The 23237-nt window shown below is 47.7% G+C and overlaps 1 protein-coding gene across 3 annotated transcripts; it reads right to left on the bottom strand.

Annotated features, from left to right (window-relative positions):
* Nucleotides 1-206: 206 nt before the first annotated feature.
* On the bottom strand, nt 207-22909 carry TICRR (TOPBP1 interacting checkpoint and replication regulator). 3 transcript variants are annotated; one of them, XM_078381116.1, is made up of 23 exons: nt 22814-22909; nt 21191-21999; nt 19496-19784; nt 18172-18413; nt 17274-17520; nt 16601-16730; nt 15628-15770; nt 15234-15443; nt 14647-14780; nt 12651-12751; nt 11972-12065; nt 11700-11779; nt 10060-10299; nt 9226-9322; nt 8548-8611; nt 7113-7259; nt 6272-6362; nt 6085-6146; nt 5449-5598; nt 4807-4952; nt 2393-4607; nt 1679-1798; nt 207-591 (listed from the first exon to the last, which is right to left on the bottom strand). In XM_078381116.1, exons 2-23 carry the CDS (start codon nt 21845-21847, stop codon nt 476-478), a joined length of 5775 nt encoding a protein of 1924 aa, XP_078237242.1. In that variant the 5' UTR covers nt 21848-21999; nt 22814-22909; the 3' UTR covers nt 207-475. The 3 variants fall into 3 exon arrangements, with proteins under 3 accessions (XP_078237242.1, XP_020637365.3, XP_072838404.2); XM_020781706.3 differs by lacking the exon at nt 22814-22909 and adding an exon at nt 22691-22758; XM_072982303.2 differs by lacking the exon at nt 22814-22909 and adding an exon at nt 22629-22709.
* Nucleotides 22910-23237: the final 328 nt, after the last annotated feature.

Here is a 23237-nt window from a genome sequence, read left to right as displayed (position 1 = left end):
TTTCTGACTAGTATCTGAAGAGCCCGGAACAAGATCTTCTCAAAATGCCATTAAGAATAAGTACCTGACCAAAGCAAATTATTTTATTTTACAAAAGAGCATCTAAAAGTGGATTTCCCCCCACCCCCCGCCCCATCTGCTCCCCAATATCTACAAGACTGGCTTACTGGAGTCCTGCAAAGGCCACACAGTGGCCCAGTTCCAGATTTTTATGCTGCTGAAGTCACTTTGGCTGGTGGCACCCAGCGGCCTCTTTCTTCCCCTGGTTCTAGAGCAGAATAAAAGGCAGGTGTTTCCAGCGCTGAAGCCACCGTTCAGTTCCCGAGCGGATCTCTCTCTCTCTCTCTCTCTCTCTATCTCTCTCTCTCTGGCAGCTGGCAGGGACAGCTGGGTTTTGAGGTCCAAAGGCTCGCCAAACTGCTCTGCCTTCTCCTTTTTCGTATTCCTGAGTCACAAGCCCATCTAGCCTCGCCATTCAAGTGAGAAGCCTTTTCCGTGAATACGTCCGGGCGACGGAACGCCTTCGGGTGACGGCCCCACGAAACGGAGACCAATCTTCGCCGGCCGCGCCAAACACATCGGAGTCCTCTCCTGTCAAGGAAACGGTGGGCGTGAAAAGTGGCCACAGGGGTGGGCAGGATCAGCACACACACCTCTTAAGAGATCGGCCTTAAGGGAGCTGCTGGTGGCATCAATGGAAATACCCGCTAGAGCAAAGGCTTTAATCTAAGGCAGGGTGGGCTACTGTCGTAGGGGAGGAAAAAAGGAAGCAGGGACATTATCGGCCCTTCTGAAAATCTGGGTCCATCACACTCCTCGTTTGCCCCCTTTTCCCCCCTGGGGGCAGCCATTCCATTAGGCTTCAGCTGTGGGAAGACAACCAGGGAAGCCAGACCGCCCCCCCCCCGCCCGCTCCACCAGCTAAGGAGAGTGGCCTGCAGCCTTTGTCCTTGAGTTGCTTCCACGCCAACTTCCCATTCTAAGAAATCTGGAACAAAGAACCAGATCTGAAGCTTGCTTTTCCCCCCTTCTCCAACCTCGGCTTTCTCTGTCATCTTTCAGACTGCATGTTTAAGAGCAGGGGGGCAGCTTTATAACTTGTATCTGTGAATCCTGGTTGAATAGAGAGGTCAAATGGTGGGGGTTTTTCCACCGGAGAACAAGGAGGTGAGATTGATTGAACCCACAATTATTGGCTCTCCTGTGCACCTCCAGGAACTATTGTAAAGCCCATCCACTCCCGTATAGGCGGAAACCTGGCTTGTTTTAAACGCACTGGCTAGCATCCTGTTGGCCCCAACCAATACACTTATCAACCCAACTGGATTTACATAAGTGCTGACATCACTCCATTCAATGGACTGACTCTTAATTAGGACTAGCGAGAGGATATTGGCTGTTTAACTCCAGGCTCCCCCTTAAGGGTTTAATAGCTCAGTAGATTAGGCTGTGAAGCCAGAGGTTGGGAGTTCAATTCCCCCACTTTGCCTCCTGGGAGAAATGCCAGCCTCGGTGGCCTTGGGCCAGCTGCACCGTCCCAGGGCGCCCCTAGAGGAAGGGAAGGGTAACACACTTCTGAGTACTCTCTACCTGGAAAACTCTGAAAAGGCCGGCCACAAGTCAAAATTCATTTGACGGCACGTGATTATTCTTTCCTTCAATTGCGAAGTATTTTTACCTGCAGGATGCTTTTTCAAGGAAGCAGGGTGGCCTTGATAGAGAAGGGGAGACTCGGTCAGCGCCCGAAGGCCACTAGCAGAGATGCTGCTCTTCCCTGAAGAGCTGGGAGAAGTCAAACCTGGCAGAAGAGAGCACAACGTTCAAAGGAGGGACCTGTTTCTTAGTTGTTACCCCACGAGATGCCAGTCCTGCGGGTGGCGATGCAATGGGAATTAGGAGGGAACAACGCCAGCTGAATGTTCAGGGAATCAAAGAGCCATGGCATTCAAAGATTTTGCTCGGAGCCCTTCCTGGAGGTCATGGCCTTCCATCCAACTTGTGAGGATAAAACCTGTGGTTCTAGAGTGTAAGTAGTTCTAAGAGGAAAGAAAAAGCAAAGTATGCTGTTATATACTAGCCAACAGCGCTTAAAACACTCACTCTCTGGGGGTTTACAACTTAATTATGCAGGCTGTAGACTGCATCCACCTCCCAGCAAGCTGGGTACTCAATTTATCGATTTAAGAAGGATGGAAGGCTGAGTGAACCTTGAACCAGCTACCTGGGAGTGAACCCAGGTCATGAGCACAGTTTTGGCTGCAGGACTGCAGTTTAACCACACGGCCACAAGGCTCAGTGGTTAAAGACTTTTTTACGCTTCCAGGCTCCCATTGGCATCCTCATCTTTCCCAGATCTTGTCCCCCGATTCCCTGAATTTCAGCTCAAACGTACCGGAGAAGCTGAAGACCTCCTCGGCTTCCCGGACAGTCCCGTCGGAAGACGCCGGCCCTTTCCCGAGGCTGAGCTGTTCACTGGGATGGGCAGCCGCTCCGGGGCTTGCTGCCTTTAGGCAGGACCGCTTCACCTCCTGCGCGGCCCCTTCCGGGGGAGACGGGCTCTCCACCAAGGCCCTTTTCCGAGAGCGGAGGTGAGAGGTCTCTCCGCGGCCGCCCTCGTCGCCGCTGGGCTCCGTGTCGCTGCAAGGCGACTGGTCTGGCAGCCGATAAACGCCTTCGAGTTCGAATTCCCCCAGGAGCAGCGCTTTACTGCCACCGCCGAAGGGCTCGGCGGTCCTCACTCCAGCCACCTCCCAGGCGGTGGTCTCCCCCGTGGCCCCTGCCTGCCTCTCACTTCTGCCACAGCCCCCTCCGGCCCTTTTCCGCCGAGGCCAGTCTTTGATGGCTTCCGGAGTCACTTTTCCTTTCTGCCTCAGGGAAGGGGTCCAGGGAATGCCAGTGTTGCCTTGCGACGGAGAGGCGGCACACGAAGCGCAGCGTGTCGGTGTGTACGACTGGCATATGTAGGTCTGCCCGGCGGTCCCCAATTTCCCAGGGGTGCTGTGGGCAGAGTGGACACAGGAGGGTGAGACAGAAGGCGGGTCCGCTTGTCTTCCTGCATGCCGGCCACAGCAGCTCAGGGAAAGCTCCCCCTGAGTCAGACTAGTCTCCTCTCCTTTCGGTTTCTCAGGTTCCGGCGCCGACCCCGAGGGGATTCGTTTAATTCGGAGCCTGGGCAGCCCAGAGGCCTGCATCATGAGCTCAACCTCGTAGGTCGGAGAGCCGGCCAATGAACGCGATGCTCGAGCAGCCAGGGGCGTGCCGGACGCTGCCGTCGTTGTCATTTCGGAGTTTCCCAGCCTCGCGGCGGCCTCTCGCTGCCTTCGGTCTGCCGTGCAGCGCAGCGTGTAGGTCCGGCAGCTAGACTTCGGGGTGTGAAGCACAGAAGTCCGGCTGCAGCCGGGTGGGCTCCGGAACGCTAGAGGCTCTCCATCCTCCACCTTTTCTGCTGGCAAAGCCCCCGGTGAAGCCTCTCTGCCTTGGCTTGCCCGAGGGCTCGAGGCGAGGCCGTTCCTGAACAGAGAGGAAGCATCAAGTCGCTCACACATCACTACGGTATCCTGGAGAAGCCCATATTTTTTCCAGGCAGAATCAGGAGACGTGCCTCCTCCTGAATCCCTCCTCATACTTGAAGTCAGTGCCTCCACTGTCTGTCCAGGTTTCTCCACCAACGGCAGGCTTTCCGTATCATCAGGTTTGCCAAAGGGGTTGTTTTTAGCTGAAAAACTGGGGCTGTCCCTACCTGAACATTCTTCATGACGCTTGGAAAGGTCCAGGTCACCTACAGCTATGCAGGCAGGGGACTGGGGGGCTTTTGCGGGCAAGGGGCTGTTGCCCTTTTCGGGTCTCAAAGGGGGCTCTCTGGATACAGAAGCTGGGGCTCTTGGGGCCCCAGTGGGGGAGAGGGCACAGGCGGCCGCAGTCTTTACGGGCTGGTCCCAAAGTGAAGACTCGGGTAGCAGAAGAGCATCACCTGCCCGAGAAAAGGCTCCAGCAGGACTGGTGCTCTTTGGTCGGGAAGACAGATCTGACGGGGCACCTCTGAATACGGTGGGCGTGACCTCCGAGGGCCCAGAGTCCAACCCTGCCAGGAAAGGCCGCTCTGGAGGCATCACTCTTTCCGACGCGAGGATCTGTTTCCGAGCAGAGGTCGGGGAGGCTGATTTCTGGGCCACCCTCAGGGAGCGCCTTGGAGACTGAAGTCCCGAGAGGAACTTCCCCTCTGCGTTGAGGAGGCATGGAGGCGGGGACGCCGACGGGGCGGCTGCAGAATCAGAAGCACCTGCAGGGGAAGCAAAGACGTCGTCCAGGGCCTCCCGCCTCTCCGGTTTTCCTAAGGCTTGCTGGTGTGCTGACATGCTGGAGGGGGAGGAAACCCCTTCTCTTGCCAGATTGCCTTCTTTACTTCCTACAAATTCAGGCAAAGACTTGCTCTTCTGCCTACAAGGAGAAAAGAGGTCTCCCAGACTTTTTGCTGCCCCAGACTTTCGGGCGGGGGTTTTCCAAAGCACAGGCTCGGCCTTCTGTTGAATTCGGGGAGACCTTCTCAGCGTAACACTGGGGGGGCTCGTGAGCCTCCGGGAAGACCGAAAAGGACTTTTCCTGGGTGTCTGGGAAAGAGAAGGAAAAGAGACCAGTTCTTTGGGATAAGAACAGAAGAACAGAATGGATAAGCGGCATCTTGAAGCGCTTTATAGTCAGGAAGTTAATCAAGCCCAAGCATCACATACTTAAAAGCTATGCACTAGAAGCAAGAGTTGAAAAAGCCGGTAGAGAGGCAGGTATGAACGAAGAGGAGGGCGTCTTTACCGCATAAAGAGTAGGCTGATCAGAGGAGAGTGTTCTGCTTGTCTGGGAAGAGTCCTTCCCCCCAGGACTAAAGTCATCAAGAACGGCTCCAAAGAGGAGACTCTTCGGGGACCGGATGGCTTTTTTTACAGGAGGCGACACCAAGCCTATTTAAAGAAAGGTATAAGACAGGTACGGACACACATCAGCTTCTGAAAGTCATGTCAAACCCCTGAGGATCCCACTTTACCTATAACCTCACATGGGGTTTGTCTCCCCTACTGCCAGCTCTCTGCTACGCTTCCAACATTAAATTCTTGATTCGAAAGAAAAGGGGGTCGGATGCCCAATGCACATTGAGCACATGCTGCTCACCTAGCTTGGTAAGTCAAAAGGAGCCAATCACTTCATAAACTGATACAAGCTTCCAAATGAGTATGCACCCTAGGTCCTGAACCGTCTCTTTTGGCCTAGATAACATTTTTAAAATATAGCCACCTAGCAGATATGGATTAACATCTATGTTCCTTCTGAGAAGAGAGAGAGAGAGAGAGAGAGAGAGAGAGAGAGAGAGAGAGAGAGAATGTGTATATATCCCTATCCATTTGAGAAAAGGAGTGCAAAATTACTGAGAGCAATTGATTTCCTCTCGTGGCTTCATACCTAGTACATTCTCCTGATCACCTGCTGCTTCTCGGTGCACAGAATATCTTTGCAGTATACTCCTCTGACTTGATTCTGCATTGTAGAAGGAACCAGAGCGCGTTCTGTCTCGTAGCAGCTGCTTGATCTGTGGACTTCTTCTTAAGCCACCTTTCAGACAGTCAGAATAAGGGGGGAAAAGGTCAAGGTGGATTATACCCACATCCGGTGAATCTCAGCCTGTAGTCCTGACACAAGGGGAAATGGAGGGATTGCAGTCTTTACTTTATAAAAACTTAATCTACATCAAACTTTTCTTTCATCCTCCATCAGGATAGGGCAGGGAAGGGGAACTCTGAGCAAGCTTCTGCTCTGTGGCTTGTCCTCCACTTCCTACAGCGATCCAGCCCACCGGGACAGGTGAAAGAAAAGCAGGCGGAGGGGTGTGCCAGCCTGGAAGGCCAGCGACAGAACACAGCAGCTAGAGCAGGATACCAGCCCCTGGTGGGCTGCTCCAACTCCACCGTCAGAAGTGAAAAGCCACCCCCTGACAGCCTCTAGCATGCCATCTCCTGTCTTGTCCAGAGGATCACGGTTACAAAGCGCCCGCCACCCCTCCAAGGCTGGAAACGAAAGAGAGAGAGAGAGACCACCTACAGGCGATGTCTTTTTCGGGAGATTCTTCTACAATACCAACTTCGGGCCCGGGATCCGAACACCTGCGGAGCAAAGCGGAGTTTTAAATTCTGCAGAACGGGACCAGAGACTCCTCATTAAGGAAAGCCAAAACCAAGCCCCCCCCCAGCACCATTTCCACCAAGGGGGACTGGCAGATGTCGCTCACCGGCCTTTGATCTGCTTGTATAGCAACCTCCTTGAGATCTGCTTGTGGAGTGGGGTCTCCGCCACACTCTTGGTCAGTAATTTGTGACTGCCTGAAGAAAGAGTCAAAACAGGAAGGTGGTGCTTAGCCCACGCTGAGCCAAGGAATGCTACCTCAGAGGTAGGTTTGCTTGTACTTTGTCTAGTCCCATGCACATTTTTTCAAATTCTCCAGATTCCTTGCTTTGTTTTGTTTAAAGGGACTGTTCGGAGGTAGAAAGACCCTCCAGATCTTCTCCCCTGTTCTCATTCCAGAGCAAAGGAAAGGGAACTAGGCATGGCATCTGCTTTCCTATCATGAACTCCTCATCTAATCTCTTTTGAGATACAAGGGCTCCCCGAGCAGGGAGCGTCTGAAGTTCTTCTTGGAAGTTGTGAGCCCAGATTCCCATCCAGAAATCTAGCAAAGCGTTTGTCTGGAATCAACTGGAAAAGAAGTAGGATCTCCCCATGCTTTGTCTAAAGCTCACGTCGAGCCAAAGTCACATCCCGCTCTTTGCTTCCACAGATCCATCCTAGGTTCTTAACTCTAGCCCCAGTCTTTGAGGAGAAATGCATTCCACCTGCGCCCTTCTATTACGCCCATTCATTGATTCATTCATGCATTTCAGAGACCAAGGGTGGTGTATCGCAGGGTGAGATTCTTTGGGGAACGTAACAGTTTCGTTGCTTTGACTTGGAAAGAAGCCAACACAGTTGCTTTATACACGAAAGGCAGCAGAATCAAGAAAGAGGGAGGAAGAACGCCAGACAGCATGGCGGTTATTTCAGCCGTTAGGTGCTCACATACAGTCATCTCTTACCTCTCGCGCCCCCGCTAGACTGGCTACGTTTACGTTTTAGACCTTCCAAAGCAGACACCGACTGGCTTCGAGGAATTTTTGCCAGGGATCTTTTGCCTGGGGAAAGCATTTTTTCATTGAAGAGATTCCTTCGCACCTTTGTTACTTCTGAAACCATCAGAAAGCAAAGAGAATATGAGTTATTGCTGACTATAAGCATAGTGGGGAAAATGAGTCCTTTCCCAAGCAGATTAAAATCCAGATGGCTCGGTTCATTTAAAAAAAAGAGAGAGACACTGTAAAAAGGCAGATTATTTCGACCAAAATCCTCTTGCATAAAGTTACACCCAAGTTAATTGATGACATCATCAGCTGCAGGCTTCTATAGCTCATTAAGTTTCCTTTCACACCTTTGCAACTTCTAAGGCTCCCTCTGGATTCCCTCTTGACCTGGGGAAGAATTCAGGATGGTGGCGGTGGTGGGCCTTTAACGGCCAGAAATCACCGCCAAGGTCTTAAATGGGGAGATCAGACTCGATTCCAATTTGTATCCCCCCAACTGAAGTAGATTCATGACACCAATGGAAACTTGATAAGCCAAAACCTATAGCAGTTCAATTTGTTCAACAGTTCTGCTCTAGATGGGATTCATAATCAAATTTTAGCCTTAGATCTTTGATATTTAATTGGAAGATTATATATACAGTGCTGCCCCGCTTGACGATTACCCCGCTTGATGAGGAAATCGCTTAACGATGAGTTTTTTTGCAATCGCTACAGCGCTCGCAAAACAATGATTCAATGGGGGATTTTCACTTCACGACAATCAGTTCCCTGCTTCAGGAATTGATTTTTTGCTTAATGACGATCTAAAAACAGCTGATCGACGGTTCGCAAAATGGCTCCCTGCTGTATTGCTGACCTATTTTCGCTTTACAGGCATCGGAAAATGGCCGCCCTATGGAGGATCTTCGCTGCACAATCAGGTATTTCCCCCACTGGAACGCACTGACCGGTTTTCAATGCATCCCAATGGGTTTATTCCGCTTTACTACGATATTCGCTGTACAGCGATTTTGCTGGAACACATTATCGTCGTCAAGCAGGGCACCACTGTATATGGTTGTATTTAACACTGCAAGATTGGATAAACACCTACCAAGTTATCCCCCAGCACACCTTGATTGGCTTTTAGCATTTTCCCTTCAACTCTTAAATTAACTTAGGAGGGATAAAGCATTTTTCCAGACAAAGGAAAGACACAAGCTAGAATTGATCATCTGGTACTTTACACCTGCATAATTCTAGAAAGCTCCCACTGCTTAGTTCTCTTTCAACTAGCTTCCGTGGAAAGCAACAGACATGCTCTAAGTGTGGATTTCCTAAAGCAGCAGCAGGTTGGAACAGACAGCTCTGTAATTCTGTGATCCAACTAAGGAAATGAAGTGAGGCTTACCTTGGACCGCTACCTTCTGTGGAGCTGGTTCTGTCTTTGCAATAACACATGAGCGAGAGTTGTCCTAAATAAATAATACCGTCGTGTTAAGAATATTTCAAAGTTCCTTCGACTGATAGGTCTCCTCTGGAAAGCTAACTCTGAGAACTGAAAGACATTTATATGGAACAGAGCTCTGAGTTCCACGAAAAATCTAATTAAAATATCTGTGGGGCAAACCTGTGTAACATCACAGTTACCAAGACTTTTGTAAGTCCAACAAGAGGGCACAAAGTGATATAGTGGTTTTATAGCTCTTACACACATTACAAGATGGTTTGGTCTTGGGTTTTGCTCTTTGTGGGGGGAAATGTTCCGCATTTTAAAAAAAAAACATCCCAAACACTCTCTTTGGCTGGATAGCTCAATGAGATGGAAAATCTGGCTGTAGAGGCAGGGGTTTGGGAGTGTGAGCCCCCCTCTCACCGCTTCCCCGTATCAAATGCCTTGTAGAAGAGCCAGCCTGGGTGGCCTTGGGCAAACTGCACGGCCCCAGGGCACCCCCCAGAGGACGGGGATGGTAACACACTTCTCAGTACTCTCTACCCGGGGAAAACCTGAAAAGGGCCACCACCCTAAGTCAGAATCAACTAAGCAGTATGTAATTATTAACTATTTGCTCTTGGGAAAATAACTCACCTTTCTACTACGATTCTTGGGTCCCTGAGGAACTTCTATCTGGCGTAAGTTCTGGGGTGCCTCTGTCACACTCCGGTGCCTGGCTAGGGTACTCCTTCTAGAAGCATAAGATAAATGTCTAAGCCATGAAGGAACATCTCAACTATCATTTTGAGAAAGCCAGCCTTGTGGGCCCACCACTTTGAACAAGAATGTCTAGCTTTCAACTGTTGAACTAACAGTTTCACGCACGTCATCCAAGTTGTTCCAAAACCAACTGTAAGTAGACTGGGCGTGGAAAAGATTGGTTGTGTTTTGTATATTAAGTAGTAATTTCGTTGCTAAGTCAAACAGTGTTAGAAAAAGTGGAAGTAATGGGAAGGGGGGGGGAATGCAGGATCTGACACCTTCCTGGCTGGGGCTTTCTGAAAATTATAGTAACTTTCCAAAGATCTGTGGAATCCTGGGTGCCAGACCAGCAGAGACCTCTGAGGCTTATTTTAGGGACCACATTTAGTTCAGGCTGGTACTGGCCAGGTCGACCAAGCCCTATAACTTATTCTAGAACTCTGTCCTCATAGATAATCAAACTTACAAAGAATGCCCGATAGGAAAATCCCCAAAACACTGTTTGACATTATTGGCCACGTTCTCCTGATATTGGCACTTCCAGGGTTTTATTATTTTGTTGCGTATCTCCCCAAACTTCAATCAGAGAAAATACAAGATATGAACATTTCATCAAAAACAAGGAGATATGCTCATGTATCACCTTCTATGAATTGACTAAATGGAACTCAACTTAAGTCTAATTTTAACTCAATGCTACTACTTCCTGCTCTGAAATGCAGGTACCGTTTCTTGGCCGATCTGGAGCGCAGCTCCTCTAGCTGATGAGCATCATCGGTTAAGGAAGCCGGTTTAGAAATGGGAACGGAGGCAGCGGAAGCCGGAAGCCTTGGGGTTTGGCCTTCTTGGTTTATGGAATCGTCACTGAAGAGGTCTGCCGGAAGGACCGAGGCCAACTTTGGGGGAATCTGTGTCCCCAAGCTGTAGTACAAGTCTCCGAGCAGCTTGGGCATGGATTCCACATACCTGCAGAGAACAAGAATTGCATTCGAAGACGCAATGCCAGAAAGTCTAACCCTAATCATACCAATATGGCTTGGACCCTTGGCAAGCCATACTGGCACAGTTCGTACAGTTAAAACAGTGATATTCCCTCTACAGTGGTGCCTCGCATAACGAGTGCACCATTTAACAACGAATTCGCATAGCGATCCGTTTTTTGGGATCGCTAATGCAATTGCATACCGATGGTTCCATTGGGCAAAAGTCGCTTTGCGATGTCGGGGGAACACCTGATCGGCTGTTCCAAAATGGCCGCCGGAAGACCCAAAATGGCCATGCGCAGCGCTTTCGCGCCCTGCCCTCGCTTACCGAGGGTGCGAAAATGGCTGCGCTATGGAGGAACATCGCTGAACGGTGAGTTTGGGGCCCATTGGAATTTATTAAATGAAGTTTAATGCGTTCCAATGGGTTTTTCTATTCTGTTTAGCGATGTTTCCGAATAGCTATGGTTAATCCGGAACGGATTAACCTCGCTATGCGGGGCACCACTGTATATTTCCTATCAGTACATTCCTATATTTAGGGTCAATCAGAATGGTTGTGATCATTATGGAAAGCGTACTGGCCTGAGATCAAATCAACAGAAAAGCCATATATACTCATTACATGTTTCCACATCTGTACAACACAACCTTAACTATCTGGTTTCAGTTAATTCCGCAGAAAAGAAGGAATTCAGCTCAGCTAGAAAGCCTTTACACAACTAGGTATTCAATCAAGCAGCTAAAATTCACACTGTGTGTTCAGTAAAATAACTATGCAACTCAGAAGTAGGGTTGATTGAAAGGTAAGACCACAGGACATTATAATTCTCAGAGATTCCTAAAAAACTCAGCACTGCATGGAAGCATAACAAGCTCTAAACCCAATTCCTGAAAAGTCAGATAATAAAAGAATACAGTACTGTGACTATAATAATGATGAGACTCAAGTACTATCTGGGCTGTATTTTGCAGCTTTAGAAAAATGAGCAAAAAGAAACCAAATTCATTGGGAACAAAGGTTAGATATAATGTGAAGTATCCCCACCGACTTAAAATTAAATGTTTCAATTTATATATTTATTTTTGGAATTTTTGTCCTTTTTGTGATGCTTTATGAGAAGTTGTACTAATTTTCTGTCCCTGTTACTTGTTTAGCTTTAACAGATTATCAAGTGTAGCAGCAGTAAAAATCAGAAAGAGCTAGACGGATAGTCAAATCTTAAATCAGCAGCCTGCAACATCCATCAACTCTACTTTAATGATTACATAGTTCTCTCACCAGGTGGATAACAGGATCTGTGATATCTATCTGTGCCCACTGTTTCGCAAACCAATCCATAAATTAAAATAATAATTCAGTAGCATGCAAAAAGCACTTACGTGTCTACCACCTCTTCCAAAAACCTAGCGAGGTACCCGGGGTCTTCAGTCAAACACAGTATCCGTAACATCTCTGTCACCTGCAAGACAGTTGAGGGGACAGAACTGCTCAAAAAGGTCCAACCACCCTCCATCTGGTGCCTACCGGATGGATTGGGCTGCCTTTCCCATTCTGGTTATGGATGATGGGAGCCGTAATCCAGCACATCTGGCAGGCACCTGACAAAAGAATGCCACTTTTTGTTCTCTAGAACCCAGATGAATGGGCCTACCTCTTCCACAAGTTCTTCTGTCCCATCTGGGTCAGTCTGCAAAGATGGACACTGGAGGCACATCTCCAAGCGTAAATATACCTGGAGCTGACACCTGTTAAGGAAAAGAAAAGGTGAGATCGAGGCGGATAAGTTATTCTCCATGGCTAATTATATATCCTTTATGCAAATTAGCGACAGCAGCTACCCAGAAACAGCCCACGCATGCGGGAAAGTGACCCTTTGCAACTGCTATCCTTTGAAGAAGGAAAGCCAAACGCCAGATGGGACTTACGTTTATGATCACCGATAAAAACAATGTTCTGGATCCTTCACTGGGAGAGGCAACTCGAATTGCTTAAGAGTTCAGATTTCATTACTGTTTTATTACTGTTGAACCAAACTGGGGACCATATCTGACTATTCCAAGAGAAATCTAGATAACCCCCCTGGCAAATATCCTTTGATTTGAATTCCTGCACTGAGCAGGGGGTCGGATTCAACAGCCTTCTAGGCCCCTTCCAACTCCATTCTATGGTTCTATGAACTCTTATGTCCGGTGGGTTTGTTTGATCTAGGCCACCAAATAAAAACAAAGCTTTCTGACTTAAAAAGATTTCTTTAAGGCAAAGGATGGCAGCAGCAAGCTCCTTGACTGCCCAAACAAACGGTTTCAAAAACATATTGTTTTGTCTCCTACTCTTTTATTTTGATTTCTTTGTCAGTGTGACCGCCGAGTTGTTGACGAAGGGCTTGGCTGGTCTTCAAGAGGCTGTTTCGGATTGCATTCACAGCGGCTTCCTGCAGACATAAAATTGGAAGGAGTGTCACAGGCTGTTTGCTGTCTAGCTCAGGAAATAATTGCCCAACACACAATTGTAGCACTTCGCTAGGGAAAAGCTACATGTTTGCCAAGATGACCCATGCAGAGAATACAGTATGTTAAACAAAAGGATGGAAACCAAAAATATTTCTCTTTCTCTGGGACACAAAAGGGTAGGTATTTGATCAGAAAAACACACCAAGCTCCATGTAATACACAAACATGTTTTTCCCTGCAGGGAATCACATTTTGATGCTATGAGTGAAATTCTATTTAAGTCCCAATTGTGCTACATGCTGTTCATCACTTTAACTTTTTGTCAGAGAAACTGGCAGTTTTTTGAAACAAGTAAATATTAGCGGTTGGTATCCTGCTTCGGTAGAGAGAACAAGTGCCTGGTCTTGCCTCGGCAGCTGAGATTTAGAACTACACGGTTTTTCAAAGGGTACATGCTTTTTAAAAAGAAATCTTTATGAAACACTCATTCTAGCAGTGGACTGAGGTGATGAATACTGATGGGATTATGGCCAAAACAGGGAAATGGGGGAGGGGGGAAGAGGCAATATAAACCAGAGAGAGGGAGCAATCAAGCAGAAACAAAAATAAACTCTGTGAGATGGGAACCAACAGAAATCTGTTAAGGGGGTCTATGCTGAGTAGCCACAGAAAGCTGAGTTTGTGAGCAAGGGGGGAATAGAAAACAGGGAACATAACACAGAATAAAAGGTAAAGGTTCCCCTTCATATTTAGTCTAGTTGTGTCTGATTCTAGGGTGCACTGCGCATCCCCGTCTCCAAGCCGTAGAGCCGGCGTTTGTCCATAGACAGTTTCTGTGGTCACGTGGCCAACGCGACTAGACACAGAACACCATTACCTTCCCACCGAGGTGGTACCTATTTATCTACTCACATTTTTACATGCTTTCAAACTGCTAGGTTGGCGGGAGCTGGGACAAGTGACGGGAGCTCCCTCCGTCGCGTGGATTCGATCTTATGGCTGCTTGGTCTTCTGACCTTGCAGCACGGAGGCTTCTGCGTTTTAACCCGCAGCACCACGCACGTCCCACATAACACAGAATGGATCAGCCTAAATCAGGGCATAACTGGCTGCACCATTTTGTTGCAAGCCTAATTTCTTACACCAGTTATAGCAACTCTATTATCTCAACATGTAAAAACATTATCTAAATATCTCACTTCCTTGTTTGCATTTTATGACAGAAACAATACCCTGTCAGCAAGATTAGGCAGGAAACAAAAGGATACATTAAACACAACACACACTTAATGTATCATTTAGCTGGGCCCTTTTAAATGGCACCAATTCTCAGGAGAGACGAAACACAAAAATGTACACAAAACCCAGCAGTAACATGGCCGCTTGTGTTTGTAACTCTGATATTCAATGCCTCCGGAGGCACATTCTGGGACTAAGTCAAGACTAGGCTCTCTCTTTCACTTCTAGAAAAATGAGTGGCTTTTCCTGAGTTTTGGGAAAGGTGAAAAAGGGAATGCAAGAGGAAGAAATGAAAATAAAGGAAAAAGTGCTCTTGGTTTAAGAACGTGCCTTGTTAAATTGCATTTTTAAAATCAGTGAAAGACTTATAAAGCAAACAGACACTTGTCTATCTACCTTAATAATAATTGTATGTCATCAATTATGACTTATGGTGACCCTTTCCAGGTAAGGACTACGCAGAAGTGGATTTCCCATTCCCTTCTACTGGGGATCCATGGGACTCTGCAGCTGGCCCAAGGATACCCAGGCTGGCTCTTCTCCCGAGAGGCCCAGTGGGGAATCGATCTCCCAGCCTCTGGCTTCACAGCCGGGTACCTAAACCACAGACCTATCCAACCAGTTCGATCTGCCTCACCTGATTTGATTTCTGAAATGTGTTAACTGCTGTCACCATCTCCTGGGCGAATGCAAACATATTTTCTCCACCAGTCACAGCTTTCTGGTAGTGGGCAATCACATACGAAAGCATCTCTTCCTCAGTTCTGAAGCCTGTAAAAGAAGCACACACCAATTAAGAGTTTAAAAAACAAGAATTTGGCCTAAATGCTTTAGGCAGTCCTCCTGCTGAAGAACAGCACAAAACAGCAATGCCTTAATTTTGTAATATATAGAAATTATTTGTTGACACTTTTGCTTTTCCAAAACTGAGTAACATTTTGCATGAAACACAACTTAGCTCAGGGTTTAGTGTGAACAATTCCTTGGGATCACTTCCAGCCCAACAGCTGATGCATGAACTGCCTTTCATCTCCGGTGGTGATAAAAGCAAATCATGATACACAACTCCAAATCCTTATTTAAAGCAGTACCTTCTGCTTCTCAAATCAACACTGCCTGTTTTCTTTGGATGGCCTTACTGAGCATTTCTATTCCTACAAATTCTCTTCTCCTCTTATGAACCCCAAACTTTTGACAGACAGGGGGACCCCATTTTGCACATACATAGCTTGCTTTTCGCCATTTTCCCTCTTTCTTCCACGCTATCATTGGGTCTTCTTGGAAACAGCCTTTGGAGAACCTTTTCGCCGGCCGGCTGCTCTCCCTCTGGCTGGGACTTTTGAGCCTTTACATTCAGTCTTGCTGCATTCAGCATCTGTAGAGAACGTGGCATTGTTTTCATTTTCTGCCTAACGGGGGTCCGGGGAACTCCTTCTGCAAAAATCAGAAAGAGAAGCAGGGCTGGAGTTAGGCCAATCCTAGAAATCTACCGGCAGATCATCCCAAAAGCACGTGTGAAGAAAGCAAAGGTATTTATCAAAAGCGAGAGGACTTTGTCTTCGGAACAGTTCGTCCTGCCGCTCAGAACATCAGAAAGATCATCACAATGTGGACGTACGTCTCTTTCTGTGCTCTCGCTGATGGGATCGAGCGGAGAGATCAGAAGATTTCCTCTGATAGAATTCTGATAGAGCGTGTGTCAGATCCATCTTGCATTTTGAGTCTTCCTCTTCTTTTTTAGCAGAACCTGCCTGAAGCAACCTGGACAGAGAAAGACTCGTCAGAATAACCATGATGGACAACAATTAAAAAGCAAGTTGCTCCTTTTCAGTGCTTGTGTCATATGGCAAGTGTGGCCATGAGCCTAAACTCCTCTTTCCTGTACTTTTTATTTCTGCTTCTGTGGCTGACACGGGGCTGCTTTCTTTCACAGGTAATTTCCCTACTGCTAGATTCCAGCCTGGAGAGGTGGGGGCCAAAGTCATGAAGGAAAATACAGACAAGGTTCTTCCGACCGCTCTGTTTTAATCACCAACCGGATGGCATTGGAGAATCTGTCAGGGAGAGGAAAGGATAGGGATTCGGGGCTTTCCCCTCCCATTTCCATTGGGTTCCAAGGTTATTACTGCAAGGGTATCTCACCTCTTCTCATGAGAAGAGAAGACTCCCTGGAAAAGACCCTGATGTTGGGAAAGTGTGAAGGCAAGAGGAGAAGGGGACGACAGAGGACGAGATGGTTGGACAGGGTCATTGAAGCGACCAACATGAATTTGACCCACCTCCGGGAGGCAGTGGAAGACAGGAGGGCCTGGCGTGTGCTCTGGTCTATTGGGGTCACAAAGAGTCGGACACGACTAAACAACAACAAATCTCACCTCTACTTCTAGACACAACTGATTTTTAAAAACATCTCCATTCTTAAAAGCCTAACCTTCAATCTGCTCTACGTGGAAAGAGACAACAAATTCAACCAGTTCTTTTAGGACACACTGAATATCTTAACAGGGCCCACTGAGGGAGCACTCGGGATCCTAAACCCGCTCTCCCCAAACTTAAAGAGCGGCTCTGACGATCAAGCACAAAGTGATTACCCAAACGTTTCCATCAAGTGGGAACTGGCTCCACAGAGGTTGGAGAACGAGTACCAGCTTTCCAGGACTGCCGGGCTCCAGTGGGGTGTATGGGACAGCTCCTGATGGGCCCATTCAGGAAATAAAACCTCTGCTCGATGTGGACCAAACAAAACAGAAGAGAAGAGAGAAGTACTTAATGATCAATAGCCATAGATCTTCCTACTGTTAACAAAGTCACCCCAAGTCCCTGCCTGTTCGCTTTGAACTAAATCTCACTGAACGCAACAGATTTCGTTCCCGAGAAAGGTGCAAAGCCTTACACTTGCAAACAGGAGGGCAGAAAAAGTTCAGATAGAGGAATCACACCTATTCAGTGCATCTTGCCTCACATGAAAGGGCTTTCATTCTAAAAAGACAGGCCGTCGGTGATTTTAAAGCTATATTTCGGCAATTCAATGTGTTCCTTGAAAGCCAGTGGGGGATGGATTTCTTAAAGCCAGAACCTTTTAGGCCATGCTCTCAGTTCAGACAGGACAGTGGAAAGGCTCTGTAAGTCTCTATACCCCGTTAACAGTGGCAAAGCCTGCATTATGCCCCATAGCCGGATTCTCAGCCAAGGATATCACATGGAAGGAATTCCTTGAACCAGTTTGAAAACCATCATTTGAAAGAAACCAGCAAACCAACTTACTTGGACTGGCCGGAGAACCTCCTTCTGAACAATCGGAACTGTGACTTAGCACACGGTTCACCATTTCTGGGAGGCTGGAGTCACAGTCTTTGGAAATGCTCCCTCCTGCTGCTGCCTGAAGGAGGGACCTCTCAGCTTCAACATCTGGCTCAATACGCAGAAGAGAAAGGACGGCTGTCGCGTCCGAGATGGGGGAGAAGATCCCAGTACAGGGAGAAAAAATGCCAGACGCAGACACTTCAGCAACCTGTAAACGAAAAAGATGGGAGTGGGAGAAGGGAGTTAGGCAGACCGATTCCCCTGAAGGACAGTGACACTGTTTGCTTAGGGTCATTCAGCAGCTTCAAGAAATAATGGGACAATCCAGGGGGAGTTCACTCAGAAGCCACTACAGCTCAGCTTTACTTCTTAGTACAAATTTATGACCGTACTCTGAATACTTCTGAATTGCCGCAGAATTTCACAGCAGTTGCAACTCAAATATAACACTATCACCGGCCACCAGGGACACCCTCCCCCCAAAAAATCCCTGCTGAAGGCTCACCACAACTGATCCAAACTGTGTTTAAAAATGATTTAATGTGACATCTGAACCCAGAAAAGATTAAGCAAGGGGCAGATTAGCATGGAGGGAGCGGAACCATGGTAGAAATAGATATCATTCAACTACAGCTCCCATCACTCTTTACCACAGACTCTACTGGTTGATGGGTGAGGAACCCCAGCAATGCTTGGAAGGCCACAGGATCCTCCTTGCCAGATGACATTCCAGGGCATCATCCAGACCCATGCCTGATGCCAAACAAGGTGAGCCAAGAGCTTGTACAGGAGTTCTGAAAAGCTTGCCTTTGTCTCACTGAAGCTCTTAGCTAAGCCTTAGATCGAAGTGGAGACTTACCATATGTAATCCTTGGGCCAGGATGCATTTTACAAACTGCTGGAACAACAATGCCTCTTGCCCCGATGCTCCTGTTTGTCTGCCCCGCACAACCCAGTTCTCCGTACGAAAGTAGCCAGCGTGTGGCGCATCCCAGCCTGTCACCGTGCATTTAAGAAAAATGTTCACTGGACTTTTGAAGCACCATTGGCCCAAGGTGAGAGGCTCTAAGGTCACCACCCAGCTCCGTGACTCTTCTCCTCCTGTTCAAAGATTAATGTTGGGGTTTATGAGCATTTGCAACTAAGAACAAACAAACTAGACAATAAGCACAGGTGAGATAACTAGGAACTCTCTGGCTGAAAAGTTCAGAAGTCAACAAATTTGTCATTATCCAGGACTAAATTCGCACAAACAGCGATCTAAGGACATGTTAGTACCGCTCTACTGCCATCGCAAACTGCTTTAAAAGAAGGCGGTGCAACAAGAGTGTGCAACTTTCAGTCTTCTTGAAAGGACGACGCTGCTAGCAGCAACTTCAAAAGTTTTAGATAAAGCTGTTTAACAGGCTAATAATTACACCAGGAACTCAAGGTTCCTCTGAGTTTTAGAGGGCATTTTTCTCAATTCTGAAACCAGGACCAGCTGCAGGATGAAGAGAGCCTTGGGTAACATCCTTTAGCAAGTCCCTTCCTTTGTCAGTAGGGCTTGATAAGATTTATCTGGCTGCTAAGGCAACATTTCAAGGAGTCCACTCTACTATCCAACAACAATCCCCGAAGCCAAATCAAATTATTCCTAGGGCAGGCTACCTGGTGGTACTTGGGGTCTGGGGACAGAGTAACAAACAAGAATCCAAGTGAGTCATAAGTAGTTGGGGAGTTGCCCAGATATACAAGGTTCCAATCAGAACAGACTGCAGCTCCCAAACTATGGAACTCTCTGTCCGGACAGCTGTACCTTATACTTTTTTTATGGTCCACTCTGTTCATTCAGATCTTTTAATTAGTAGTTTTAATATCTGGGCTCCCAGCAGCTGATGTACGTTTGTTCTACTAAACAGACTGTACTCCATTGATTTCCTTTACTTGAGTGAATACTGTCTTTTAATGTTGCATTTCTTTATTTGATTTTGGTGAGCCCTTTAAGGAACCAACGCTATTACTGGCTTGCACTAATGTAATACTGTTACACTGAAAATTAAACTTTGCAATTCGGGAATCATTTCAGCGGCCAACCTGAAGGCATACGTATTTAACAAAATGAAATCTCCTTTCCCCTCAACATGCACATAATACATGACAGAATTCCTTACTGGATATAATTACATATTACTTTTCATTACCGTCTGTCTTGAGGAACAGCGAGCCTTCTTGGGAAGGAAAGGAAGCCTGTAGACCAGAAGGCGAGGAGAATAGGCAGCCCAAAGTGGACTCAAAAGGTAAATTCATAATACTCCAAGGTCTGAATGGTGGCTGGGAAGACCCGGACTCCACTGGAGAAGCAGGATCGGGGTCTACTCTTTGGTGATTTAAACTCTGAGTTAAAGCGGCCAAGGGCAGAATGGAGCCCCCTAAGAGACGCACCAGTTCAACCAACATCCAGTAGCCAATGTGATTTGGGGATTCCAGGAGCTGAAAGAAGAAAACAGGAGAGCTCAATGTCAGTGAGAGGACTGGATTAACGCTTGAAAGCAGAGTATCCTGAACCCTTTGGCAGGAGGGAAAAGGTGTGATACAAGTAATTATTAGGGTTTGAGGAATCCCTGTTGTACTGTTTCTGTTATTATAAAGACAACTCTGCATGCCTTTTTTAAAAAAAATCTCAACCCTTTCATGCTGCACATAAATTGCATAATAAAAAATAAATTAAAGGGGACGGTTAAAACCGTTGGCTGTAAATTTGCTTCTGGTCGTTTTCAGCTAAGAATTAATATGCATGCATTGCAAACAAGCTAGTAACATGATTTAGCTAGGGATCATACAGTGGAAGCCAGTTTCCCATGTTCAGGTTTAAGGTGCTGGATTCATACAAAATGACGTAGACAACAAAGCACCAGATTACCTCAATGAGCAGGTCCTATAGGTATGGGCTGGCTATGTTCTGATGCCTCAGGATTCATTTTTGAGATGCTCTGGACCTTGGCAGGTCATGATCCCAAGCCTGCCAACGCAGGGAAAAAAACCTGCCTAAAACATGGCCACCTGCATCCACAGATGCCTCAAATTGCTGAAATCTGTTCAAATAATAATTGTACAGTGGTGCCTCGCTTAACGGGCGCTCCGTTTGACGACAAAATCGCTAGACGTTAATGTGTTTGCGATCGCAAAACGATGTTCCCTATGGGGGAATTTCGCTTTGCAATAATCGGTTCCCTGCTTCGGGAACCGATCATCGCAAAGTGATGATTTTCGGCCAGCTGATCGGGGGTTTCAAAATGGCCGCCGGGTAAACAAAATGGCCACCCGCTCTTTTCTGGCACGGATTCCTCGCTGCACAGGCAGTGAAAATGGCCACGCTATGGAGGATCTTCGCTGGACGGTGAGTTTCAAGCCCCTAGGAACACATTAATCGGGTTTTAATATGTTTCTATGGGCTTTTAAAAATCGCATTACAACGTTTTTGTTTTACAGCGATTTCGCTGGAACGAATTAACGTTGTAATGCGAAGCACCACTGTACTTGTTTATTTATTTAATCTTAACTACTGTTCTCTCCCAGAACTTTCTCAAAGTGGTTTACATTGTAATTGAAAATGTCACTAAAATACATAAAATTAAGAATATTAAATATAATTAACCATTTCATTGTTGAAATATACTTTAAATTAGCATGTTTTAAAGCAGAAGAGATTCCCAAAATTCATAAGATAATCAAGGAAGCCATCAACTCTTTTCCTTTCACACTGCTTCAGTCCAACATTTCTCACAACTGCAATGAGGTAAAAATAGAAATTCCACAGTATTTGTTTAGGATAGGAGGAAATGCAAATGTGACAGCATGATACACAGGAAGGTCGCCCAATAATTGGATGTTCTTACCTTGAACCATTCTGAGGTGTCCAGCCAATACAGGGTGATTTTCTGTCTAGCCATCATGTCCTGGATTCCCTTAGGAATGAATTTTTCTGCCATACCATGCAACGGAGGCAGTGCATCAGATCTATGAGCCTGGCTTCCAGAGATAAACTGTAGCAGCTCCCTCTGGGAATGAGGGCAAGGAGAGAAAAGGAAAACAGTGTTGACAAAGTCCCCAGAAAGGGAATTTTCTCGTGGTTTCTCCGCAGTCAGAGTGACCTTGTTTTTCTGGCTCCTCAAGACCGGTTTGGTGGGAGAGGCTATTTCAGGCCGGTCCCACTGGTAATCGAGCAAGGTTTCTTTCAGTATATTCTGAGTGAGGGTGGCTCGAGGTGCCGGGCCAGGTAAGTGTGCAACGCAGCCTCGGTTTCTGAGCCTGTTCTCCAGTTCTTCCTCAAAGTCCTCCCAAGCGCGGGAGCCAAGCTCACGGAAACTTCTCACCTGCGAAGTTCTGCCCTGGGCACCTAAAGAGTCAAAGAACTTAAAGTCCCACCGGACCTTAGCCAGGCCGAACCTGCAACCCAAATAGTTCAAGATTTTCAAGGTGCACAAATGAAGACGGCTCTTCTCCACAGAGCCAGCAGTGTCCAACAAGAACACCACATTGTGGGAGCAAGTCATGATGGTGATGGTGCCAACTGCCCTCAATTCCAGCTGCTGATGCTTTGGGCACCACGTGTGGAGCAGCCCGTGCGTATCCCTGCAGACTCGGTAACCAGCAGGTCGATTTCGTCCAAGATCCAAGGGTCAAGCTGAGTGTGATACAACTAAGCCTAAAATTTGAAGAGAGAAAAAAATCAAAACCTTTCTGATATAAACTGAAACTTGAACCACTTCAAGGAAGGAGAGACACTCTTCATGTGTCTTCACAAGGACATCTCCTTCCGCAGCCTTTTCACCATCATCCCCTTTCACCACAGCCCCTCTTCATGCTGGTGAAAAGCACACGGGGGGGGGGGCGGGGAGGAGCTACTGGCTACTAACTGCCTTCCTTCGTCCTTCGCTGCCCCCGTTTCCTCCACTTTGCCTCAGCCAACTGCCCCCCTCTTGTTCCTTGGGTGGCTGGCCACTTCTCATATGCACCCCCCCTCTGCCTTTGTTGCCCTGGCTACCTGCCCCCCTTTCTCCTGGCTACTTGCCCCCCCTTCCTTATCCCCCATTGCCTTGGGTGGCCACCCCCTCCCTCCCTCCCTCCCTCTTGTTGCCCTGGTTACCCCCCCCACACACACACACACCCCTGGCCTTCCCGGGGGTCCCCTCCTTTTTGGAAGCCTGGGGGGGCTAAAGACTAAAGGGCCCCCACAGAGGGGTCTTTTGCACCCCTGATTCTCGGGGGGGGGTTGAGGGACCCTCATCTGACAGCCCCATCGGGGGGGGAGAAAGGAGCCCCCCATTCACCCACCCCCTCCTCCTCCTCCTCCTGGGTCTCCTCCCGCGGCCGCCATGATCCCTCGGAGAGACAACCTTCCATCCAACTTCTGGCGCTCTCCGCTCCGCGCTCTCCCATTGGCTACAGCGCGGCTCGCCGCCCGGGCTGCCATTGGCTAAGGTGGCGCGACGGGGCCCCCCTCCTCTCGCGAGACTTACCCTCTCCCGCCCCAAGAGAGCTCAGGGGCCTCTGATTCGCCGGAGCTTTGGACCCGCGAGATCTCGAAGCGGAAGAACGCGCCCCGCTTCCCTTCCCTTCTTTACATCTCTATGGTGAGACTCCTCCCAGTTTTTAATAGACGGTCTCTTCCTGCTTTGCTCTCATTGGCCAGGACGTCTCGAAGGCGGCGATTGGATTGGACAAGGGGGGCGGGGCTCCCTTTCGAATTTAAAATTTAAAGAGAGGAATGTCTCTCTCAGGCAGAGAAAGGGGGGGAAGTTCCTTTTTACGAACCACAACTCCCAGAATCCTTCACGTTCGGTGGCCATAGGGCTTGAGGGATTCATGTATCTGAGGAATTGGACTGTCATCCACAATAGCTTGCAAAGAAATAAATGTTTAAAATGCCACAATTTTGTTAGT

Source organism: Pogona vitticeps, chromosome 12 (genome assembly GCF_051106095.1).
Source record: "Pogona vitticeps strain Pit_001003342236 chromosome 12, PviZW2.1, whole genome shotgun sequence".
NCBI lineage: Eukaryota > Metazoa > Chordata > Lepidosauria > Squamata > Agamidae > Pogona > Pogona vitticeps.
Note: the sequence above shows the minus strand (reverse complement) of the source record. Positions and strands in the feature narration are given on the sequence as shown.

Bases quoted from the DNA above. Each gene is read 5' to 3' on its own strand.
- TICRR (XM_078381116.1), bottom strand. From the start codon at position 21,847: ATGACTTGCTCCCACAATGTGGTGTTCTTGTTGGACACTGCTGGCTCT. The intron at 14,781-15,233 runs GTATGTGCAAAA...CTTCTTTTACAG, and splicing joins AATGGCGAAAAGCAAGCTAT to GCTTCAGAACTGAGGAAGAG. The intron at 6,363-7,112 runs GTAAGAGATGAC...CTCTTTCTTCAG, and splicing joins GTCTAGCGGGGGCGCGAGAG to GCAGTCACAAATTACTGACC.